This window comes from Nyctibius grandis, chromosome 6, assembly GCF_013368605.1.
Source record: "Nyctibius grandis isolate bNycGra1 chromosome 6, bNycGra1.pri, whole genome shotgun sequence".
Taxonomy (NCBI): Eukaryota; Metazoa; Chordata; class Aves; order Nyctibiiformes; family Nyctibiidae; genus Nyctibius; species Nyctibius grandis.
Window position 1 is genome coordinate 15,568,586 of NC_090663.1, and position 10,725 is coordinate 15,579,310.

Sequence of the window (10,725 nt, forward strand, 5' to 3'; positions counted from 1 at the left end):
TATATATACATTCAAACTGCAGGAAGTTTTCAGGTTGACCATATTTCTGCAGCTAACTCTGGATTTTATGAGCTTGTCCCCACAGAATCTTTAAAAGTCTGCCATGAAACCTGCACTGTACTGCCACAGAATTTGAGGAGCACTTGTTATAACATTAAATACGAAGGTAAGTGCAGGAGTTAATATGTCTTATTACACAAAGACTTCCATTGTCCCTTGGGTGTGCATGTCCCAAAATGTATAAGTACCACCACTTTATCAGGAAATCATTTTATAAAGCAGGATGGAACAATTTCCTAACTACAACAATATTTTCAAATGAAAAAGAAATTATTAAACCACATTTTAAAGCAAGAAAAATGGAAATGTAAAGTTTAGCATATTCATTAGTAATTAGAGGAGAAAGTCCAGAATAGTTCAGAAAGGCCAAAGTATTCAAATAATTCTGAAGGGTTCTGTTGAAATGAATTTCTTATTTATTAAAAAGACAATGCATTCTCAAGATAGCATCTTCTGCAGTGAAATAATTTAGTTTCTTCATATAGACACATCATACACAATGTTAACAACCATGAAAAACAATACAAAACGCTTTCAAATTTAACAAGTAGAAAAATATAACCAGTATATATGGCAATTGTGAATCTAATACTGTACAGAAGTATCTATGGATTTTACAAATAAATTATAGCTTAAATGCCCTTTTTAAAATTTCTAAATGTACACTGGAACATACGTTCTGAAGCTTACCACTAACTCGTCACAAATGAGTGCCAGTCAAATGTTCTGCCCACAAGCTCAAAAAATTTCTTGTTGGGTTCACGGAAATATTCATGCAGTTTCTCAAGTAACCGGGTATCTACTTGTGGGTGTGCTCGTCCTTTCGACTCATGTAAACAACGCTCCCTACCACTGTCCCTTAGGCAGTAGAAGCCTTTTGTTTTATTGAAATAAAAGTTTGAAGCATTTATCTGTGGCAATAACTTCAAAAATCTCTCTACCTTCTCTATTTCTGGGAAGGGATCTTTGATTAGTTTATCCCCATCTACAATGTGGATATGATCAAGAGGAAAATACTTCAGCCAGTTTTGCATGTGAATGTAGTATAAGCTTCTGTTTATTGCCTTGTAGTCCACATTGAGTTCACCATCTTTAATCAGGAATTGTTCAATGGATGGATACGGCTTGTGCTTCTGCATGTGATTATAGAGCACTTGGGTGTAATCTGATAGTACTCTCTCACTTGGGTCTCTTAAAATAAGGAGTAGTCTCATTGATGGGTTCATGCTATAAACTCTTTCAGGCACTTTAGGTGATGTGAAATATGCTGGAGTTTTTTCCACGGTGATCTGATGGGGATAAGAGAATGGCATTTGATTAATATACCACTGCAGTCCATTTCTGTAATGATCTTCCCAGTCAAAGAAGTGAACTTCGCTTTCTGCTGCCGCAATATCTGGATGGAGACTCAACATCTCTAACAAAGCTCTTGTTCCACCTTTTCTCACTCCAATTATGATAGTCTGTGGCAGTTGCTGGCATGACCCATTAGAATGAATGTTTTCCTTGAAGTCATTTTTTGGAGATGTTTGCTTTAAAAGCTCTCTCTGAACAGACTGGGAAGAAGTCTCAGCCTTTGAATTTATAGCCGGTCTGGAAGGCACGATCTGAGGTTGAACAATAAGCAACACAGCTCCCAGAAGAAAAGCTGCCATGACAGAAGTTCTTAGTCTGGTTTCACTCAAGCAGGTAATGGGGCATAGAGTGATTTCCACCAAGAACAACCTTTAAAAGTTGTTTTTGTTTTGCTGAGTGAATGCGTATTTCTCAAGCAGAAACTTTGCTGAAAGAGGGAAAAGAAAAAGAAAAGAAACATTATTTTATACTCAGCCATATGACTACTAAAGCCACACTGCAACTATCTTTTGCTTTTCACAACTGAACAAACTTCTCTAGCTTTCCCAACTCTATGCTCACAGATCATTTGGTATAATTACATTCTTTAAGACAGGCTCATACAATAATGCCATGAGAAAATGATATCCAGTCATCAGGAGACATGAACGTTCTGAATCTTCCTCTTGCACCCAAGATTCATACGGAGTATTATTTTTTATTATTTTCTTAAATCTGATTTCATTGGAGTTGAATCACAGTCACAAGAGAATTCAGTGCTTTTTTTATCTGCAAGAATAGGTCTATCATCTTAGAAACAAAACATAAAAAGGAAAAGGTGTGGACTGGACCAAAAGAGCTTTCCTAAAAGCTGAGGGTCTTATAGGAAGTCTGGGAATTATAGCCTCCTGAAGGACCATGTGACAGCAACCTAGAAATAAAGCCTCTAGGGAAAAAGGCTCATGCATTATAGGAAGTTAACGTTCTCCTACAAAGAAGTTAGGAAGAGCTCTGGATGAGTAGAAGACCAAGGAAAAGTTGAGTTTTTGTGCCATTTTTAAGTGAAGTTAACATTTGCTTTGTGCTTAGTCTCTAAGGATAGAGTCAGGTGGTACACACTCTGGCCCTCCAAAAAAGTAAGATCATGAAACCATAGTCTATAGTATGACTGTATCAACAGAATGCTAAAAGAGCTGTGGTTCCAGTCATGATACTCTGGAAAGAAAATACGCAATGGATACTTCTGAAGGTCATTTCCAGAGTTAGCCAGCAAGCTACTGAGATGTAAACAACTAACTTCACACTTTATCAAGAGACAACTAAATACCACCACTGAACTCCATTTAAAGGTCAGGGTGTTTTCAATTCAATGTTTGAAGTGAAGTCCTAATGGCCTCACACATAGCATAGCTGTTAGATTGTCATATTATGAGCAGGCTGTGCATACAAGCTCCCTAAATCAAGATGCCTTCCAAAGACTTTATAACCTCAGTGGAGGGCTGGTGTAGGTATGATTTTGGTATTGTCTAACTCCATTTAGAAGTGGAAGCCACAATGGCAGAGATCCTGACTGCTTTGCCTTAGTGGGCTACTGTAATTATGAATTTAAGCTTGGAACGGCACGTACTGTACCAGATAACAATGGCTGAAATATGAAATTACATACGAACAACCTGAGGAAATGCAAGGGCTAGGTTTTGGAAATTCTCCAGAGAATCTGAAAAGAAACTAATGACTTTTCCACAATAAGCTAAGTCCCAGTGTGACAAGGACTAATGATGTGTTTCTAAGTGATCTAGAAAGTTCAGTTTGATAGCTTTGCATTTACAGAGGTCATGACTCCATCCTGAATGGAGCAAGTCTGCTTCCTGATGTTTGCTACTGATTATTACTTTTATGCTTTCGCTTTTTCTAATCACTTTTAAAGGGCTACAGGCAGCAACATTGTTAGAAAGCAGAAACCAAGGCTGGGAGACAAGGGAAGCAAGGTGTCATGATAGATGTGAAGTCAAAAGAGTGTGTGCCTCCCTGTATGCCTGCAGGCTTTGAGCTTGTGAGCATGCCCTGTCTTGGGTAGAAGGTCATGCCCCGTGCTGTTCTGTGATGTCTGATGTCAGGCAACTTTGCAGAGGAATTTGTTGTTCTTCTGTTTTTGGTCTCTGTTAAGTTTTACCTGGCTGAAAGAGCTCCATTGTGGCTATCGTCATTAATCTTCTGCTCTCTTTCCCTGTCCTCACCATTCCTGTAATCTTTCTCAGCTTGATCTACTTCAGTTTTAACAAAAAATAATCTTAATTATTAGCTGATGATGTTAGTGGGGAGACACTGGGTGACAGCCAATTCAATATAGGTAAATTCATGGTGGATGTCCCCACTGAGCTGTGCTGCCACCATATTCAGCAGCAATGTGAGCAAATGGTGCAGCACCAGCTGGATTGGACCAGTGTCTAATGGGCAGCTCAGTACAGAAGAGCAACAAAACATCAACACTTGCTGAATTTTAAGGTCACAGATTAAAGGAATAGCCACTTACTTCAGAGTATATTTTAAGAGTCACTAGCTCCATAAATAGTAAGCCTGAGTTGTTGTCTTAACACCTTACTGGAAAAGCATAATAGGATTCCAGTGAGGAACAGGTTGAACTGTTGTTGAAAGGAGTTAAGTTAGCCTAATGGTAGGAAGCCTTATTCCTTAGTAGCCAGATCGAAATATGCTATGCTAATAGCCAAGTTTTGCAATAGGTTGTCTGTCTCTGGAAAGATTAACTCCTAGCTGCTGGTCTCAGATATTAGTGACAACACACTGCTGGGATATTTTTTTTTTTTAAATGAACTATATATACTAACTCATTGGGGCTGTTCATTTTTAATTCATAGCTTGCATACTACTCAGTTGCCAACTTTTTTTATTCAAGCCTTCCTGTGGCTGAGTAGAGCATGGGAACATTTTGGGGGAAATAAAAGACCCAGCAAGGTGTCTCTCAACTGTAGCTCTACTCTTGTTTTGGCTGGCATTGCTCTTTGAAATCAGACTTGTGGGATATTACAGGTGTGGTACCAAGGGCCTCACCTCAAGTAGCTTTTTGAGCCTCAGTGGAGCTCTGCCTGAACGTCTTCCCATTCTTAACTCATACTTTTTGGGGGATAGCTTTTTCTAAACAGACAAAAGCAACTGTTTTCTGTTGCAACATGAGACCTCAGAATAACATGGGAATCTGTAGCATTTACTGTCTTTGTGCACACCCAATGAACCATATCAGTAATTATGCCATTCAAAGTACCTATATGCTATTGTTGTCTTGCTTGCAAGCAATAAAGCTTTGTCTGCCTTTTCTTTGCATTCTCTTTTGTTTCTCTCAAACTGTATCGGTTTGATACCTGGATCAATTATTTTGTTGTGTTAGACTAACACAATGCAATGGACATGAGTGTGCCTCTAAATACAGCACAAAACATATGTTATGTGGGCAAAGTGGTGTCCAGGAATAAAATGGCATATGAATTGGTTGTCGTTCAGCTTTCTTCTCCTATGTCCTCTTTAACACTTTACGCAGATCTGCAGTTTAGCGGCTAGAATTACAGCAGTTTATATAAAATGATGCAAACGTGCATTCCAGAGCTTTATAACTTGTGGGTCCGAAAAACTGTTTCAGCAATAATAAGCATGCAGTGAAGAGTTTATAGCAGTCACTCTGCCAAATTACTTTTCTGCTTTAAGAATTCTCTTCACTGCCTCCGCAAGTCATGCAGAGCATACATGACTTCACTCAATGACTTTGTATTCCAGATTAGTACAAAAATTTCACTGACAGTCATTACTATTGTATTTGCTACAAGTAAACGAGTAAATTGGTAAAAGAAACACAGTTTATGTTAAACGGTGCTTTGAAGATTATACCAAGACTTTTCAAAAAGTCTGATTGCTTTTGCTTAATCTTTTCCTCAGCTTTCTCCGGTTAATTAGCAAAATGTGCCATACTGTTTATTCAACAAGATTCAATGTGGACAATGCCAATCAAAACAGCTTTCATGATTAAAACCTCCAAATTACTATTACTTTTGAAGAAATAAATGGAAGCTTTTCTCAGTAAATGCAGTATGAGGGCCACAGCTGCCATATTTCATTGACTTTTAAGCATATTACAGTGCTCTTTGAAACGTGTCACTATTTTATGATTTCTGACTATCTCTTACTCCATTACCAAGGTATTTTAATGCCTCAGTATGTTTATCCTCACTCAATGTCATGGCCTAATCTATCTAGATGATATATCATTTTTAGTTTCATTAGCATTAACAAACTGCTAAAGGCAGTTTTTGCCTGGACTGATAACTTCATTTTTGCTGGCGGTGGGATGGGGGTGGATTTAGTTCTGAACTTTCATAAGAATTTTCAAGTTAGCTGCTGAAGCGGGTACAAGGGAACATAAGGAGTGTCTGTAGGGCAGCCAGGAGCATCAGGTAGAGTCTGCTGGCAAATATGGCAGGGGATACTTCACAAAAAAACCCCCCAGCAACACACTGAGAGGTATAGCAGAGCTAATGGGACACAGTTACTGCCAGGACAGTGACTGGAAGAGGGATGACTACATCCTTTCCATGAACATGCAGGTGACTTCGCCTTCATTAAAGAGAAGCTGTGTTTTTATGGTTCTCTAGGGACTGACGATGAACAGGTTAAGTTTCAGATGTCCTCACTTTCTCTCCTTGCAGAGCTGAAGCCCTTCACTGGAGAGATCTTTGCCCAGGCATCTAAAAAAGTACAGTCTGGCCTGAATGAGAACCATAGATCAGTTGCTAAAGTTCGTCTCTAGAGGGAGATTAGAGCTGAAAATCTGAGGGAGACATTCTCTTCTTATAAAATATATTTAGTTTTGCAGATGTGATAGAACCTCAGGACAGTCTGTATTTTCCTTTGTGCATATTTGGGCACCCAATGCTGAAAAATATAAGACTAATATTGCTGGTTAAAACTAGCTGTGCAGTACAACCCACACATCTACTATGCTGGCTTCTTATATTGGAAAAAAAAAAATCCATAACTGAGCTAACCCACTCTATAAACAACTTTCTAAACTGATGAAGTCGGTGATCTGAACATTTGCATTCAGTGATGTGTTTGAAACAACTGAACTAGATCAATTGTAGTGTACTTGAAATTCCTGAAGAACCCATTGATATGAACATATATATGAACATATAACCCTCATCTAAGAACAGATGATGTCTGCCATAGGATATATTCCTTAGTTGTTTATATGAGCTCTTTTGAGTGATACTTTGTATACAATTAGCATAAAACTCTCTAGTACAGCTATCACTGAAAGCTCAGTCAAGAGCAGGAAAAGAAAAGGAGTAATATTTTTTTTAAAAAAAATCTAGTTTATGAAACATTTTTTTCATTGGAAATGTATTCTGCATTTTGCTATTTTTAAGTATTAAACAGTCTTGTAATGTCCTCTTTATAAAAGAAATGCTTCCCACACTTCCCCCCCACTGTTTTTTAATCACATTTTAACAAAAATTTTAAACATGTACCAATGAAATGCTCAAATTCTAGTTTCCAGTAATTAACTACAAGTAATTGCCTACTTCAGTGAGTGCTACAGAGAAAAGTGTATTACATTAAACAGAACTATATACTACTGAAGCCATAGATCTCTAGGGGCATAAACTATTGATCACCTCATGATATATAAAAAAAGCCATCTGTGCATTAAGAGGGGAGGTGAAAAGATACGGAACTGTATGAACCCATATTACAGTGCCTAAATGATATTGTCTAATTTCCCAAATTATAATAAAAAATGCTGCTCAACCAGTACTGATTAAACCATGGATTTAACTTTATATTCAGCATGTTAAGAAATTAAATAATAATTTCAGTGCTGTTAAAATGATATATTGTCTATCAGCTCTAAGACTTCAGAAACATACTTTTACAAGTATCTAAATTTTGGTTAGGGGAACTTAAGCTGAGAAATGCTGACGTGGTAGGAAGTATTTTTGGCTAAAATCTGCTATATTTCTGCACCTGCTGTGATAAATACAGTTTATACAAATTAGCTAGGTCACCAGTTCGTGACTTCTAAAGGAGTTCAGCTCCAATGTGAGCAATAACATAGCAAATTTATAATAGACTGTAGTCATATATGAACATGCACTTTCTTTCTTAAGGTCAGAAGGGACCATTGCAATCTTTCATGCCAAGAGATTCTAAAAATTTTTAGAAGAGAGAATACCCTAGATATCAGAGAACCTCATGCAGGTAAAAATAAAATGGGACATTACAGCAGAATAAAAATAAACTTGAAAAGCTCAGGATGCACAGACATTTTTGTACTGGATGCTAATATGGAATTCCTTTACCACCTTCTAGCAATTTTTTAAATACCTGTCAGGACTCCATTTGTTTCATAAAGAGAAAGGGCACACTGTACCATTGCATTCTCTATCTCTCCATGAACCCAAATGTTCAATCTAAAATCCAGACATTTCTCCCCACCTCACTTCCCAAGCAAAATGGGTCACATTCTAATTAAGAAGCAGAAATCTATTGCACAGTTAATAGAGTTGCTTCCTAATTCATCAAAGCTGTCCCCAAGAAAACAACCTGTGTGAAAGGATGGCTCTGTCCTGTCTTGCTCCCTTTCTGTACAAAGGTTCACCTTAACTGGGTATATTGAAAAGGGGAACATAGCAGATTAAGCCATCCCATTCTCATTTCCTCTGCCAAGCAACTTCTTACCATAGCTGTGGGCCCTGTTTCAAATACCAGTCAGACATTTAAAAAAATAATAAACCCAAAAAACTCCAAACCTCCAAATAATCTTTTAGTTCATATTCCAGGCTGATTTCTGTGTCTTCCACCCTCCTGCCTTTAGAATCCTACCCGAGCAGGGTGCGTACTGGTGAGGTTGTCACTGTATTAGACTTAGCTAAACCAATCAATTTACTAAGTGCTGACCTGGAGGGAACTCTCATGCTCTGGAGTCAGAAGTAAGATGACCCAGCAGGATCTTCCATTTTGGACTGCCCAGGCATATTTTCATTTTTCTTTTTCTAATTATCAAACCTTTTCATGGAAATTCATCAGCTTTGACATATTTTTGGGCTCTGATAGCTTGGCTCTGGGTGGCATTTCTGGAAGAGGGAAGGGAGAGATCCCATGCTAGTCGACAGACTAATAAAAAAATCTCTGTTTTCCTCTAATGAAAAGCAGAGAAGGTATATGTATCTATACATGCATGTATTCTTGTGTATCAGAAAACAGTTTTTCACCCACTCTGTTTTTCTATAACGTCTGTGGAAGCATATGGCTAATTCAGAATAACCAAGGCAGTATCCTGACAAGGAGGGGACAGACTGGAACCTGTCAATGCTGGGGTCAGAATTTGCTCTGTCAAATCAGTGCCTCTCAACTGCAGCAGCTGGCTCTGCTTCAGATGTATAATCTTGCTGCTGACCTACCGGAGGCACTCGTTTGACTATGTAATACCAAAAACCTCTGCATTTCCCAAAATGGGGAAAAAAAGAAAAGGTAGTTACTGAAAGGGTGGATGAGCAAGATATAGCTTAGAGCTGATGGATGTGCAAGAGAGCTAGAGCTGATGTTAGTAACTGCGCTCTTACTGATAGGTGCTTATTTCTGAGCAATGTGGGAAATGCACTTGAGTGCAAGAAATGCTGGCAGATGTAAACTGTAATAGTTATTATAGTTATTTATATAAATATATATTTGCATATTAAGTTTGAGAGCCAGACAATATATGGGCATATACTGAATTCCACCTGTTCTACTAAATGTTCCACTTGCCATATATGCTGCAGAGGCTCTCAGCAGGAGTGAGCAATGACCAGGTCTCTCGTGCCAGAAGGATGATCCCTGCAGACACTCCATCCCCATGCCATTCATCCTGGTAATCATAGGACTTCCCAGATATTTTTTTTTCCTCCTCAGTATCCAAAGAACAACAGCTTTGGAATAGAGAAAGCCCTCAACCTACTGCACTAACATAGAGAGGAAGGAGTCATGCACTTTAATTCCCGGTCAACTGAGGTGATTGCATTGCCTGTACTTAGCTAGGTGCCCTTTCCTGATCTTTTGAATGGCTGGAAGATCTGACCAGAACTCTTTCAGCTGGGGACTGCCACCCCTCCCTCCCGGCATCCTTTTACCCCCAAAGGATGTGAACCTCTCACACCCTTATCCCTGAAAAGCACACCGAGAACTGCAGTAACCAAGCCTTCCCGCTACTATTCCAGGGAGCCAGTCCTTCAAAACAGACGTGAGCTCGCGTTAAGGCTTTGTGCTCTCCTGCCAGCCCCAAAGACCACCTCGCCCTCCAGCCCTACGCGGCTTGCAGGTTTCAGTTCAGCACGCTGCATCCAGCCGGCTCCAGCGCTCAGCGTGGGAACCGATCAAAGATGCTCAGAGGAGCTTTTGCAAGTTGTTCTGCTGTCAGGTAGGAGCCCTGCGCTCTGCCACGCTGCTCCCACACCCCGGCCGTTCCGCCGTTACGTGCCCTTGTCGTTTAGCCACAAGGGAAACAAGGAGGTAAAGAAATAAAGTGCCCAGGGGACAGATCTACAAGCCAGGTGCTGCCGAGCACTTTTTTTTTTCCCCCCCCTCTTCTTTCGTTTCTGTTCCCCCCTGGCAGCGATGCCCCCCGGAGCCTGGCTCCGTGAGGAAGGAGGGTGTCGGTAGCTGTCGCCCGTCGCTCCCCGGGCTGGGGATGACAGGTCGGTCAGACACGCTCCCCAGCCCCGGCCCGGCGCTCGCCTCCCGCGGCCGCGGGGCTCCCACCTGCCGGCAGCAGGTGCCGGGCGGAGGGGCAGGCGGCAGCGCAGGGTGCCAGTGCCTGTGCGCCCCGGGGAGGGGGCGGCAGACAACCCCCACCACCATCGCCCCGACCCGGCACCCGCTTCTACCCCAAACTTCCCGCGGGCAGCACCCGCCGCTCCACTGCCGCCCTCCGAGGCACCTCCCTCCATCCCCTCCGCACCCGCGCATCACTCACCGCGGGGGCGCGGAGCCGTGGGGCAGCGCCCGCCCCGCTGTTCCATGGGCGCCCGCGGGTGCCGGGGGGAGCGCGCGCCCGCTGCCGCCCGCCGCCGTCCGCCTGGAAGCGGCGCAGCCGGCGCCCGGCGCCAGCTTGTTTGTACGGCCCTGCCCCGCCCACCGCGCGTCACGGCGAGGCCCCGCCCCCGCCCCGCCCCGCCCCGCCCCCCCCCCCTCGCGGCGCGCGGCGGCCTGCCGGGGTCAGGGTGGCGGGGGCGCGGGCGGCACGGCCACATATGTGCGGGCCTGTACAGAGAAAATTAGTGCAAA

The 10,725-nt window shown here is 41.8% G+C and overlaps 1 protein-coding gene across 1 annotated transcript; it reads right to left on the reverse strand.

The window, feature by feature from the left end:
* Positions 1–522: 522 nt before the first annotated feature.
* HS3ST1 (heparan sulfate-glucosamine 3-sulfotransferase 1) lies at positions 523–10,494 on the reverse strand. Its single transcript, XM_068403881.1, has 2 exons — positions 10,415–10,494; positions 523–1,843 (listed from the first exon to the last, which is right to left on the reverse strand). The coding sequence occupies exon 2, from the start codon at positions 1,713–1,715 to the stop codon at positions 753–755; it is 963 nt and encodes a 320-aa protein (XP_068259982.1). The 5' UTR covers positions 1,716–1,843; positions 10,415–10,494; the 3' UTR covers positions 523–752.
* Between the last annotated feature and the right edge of the window lie 231 nt (positions 10,495–10,725).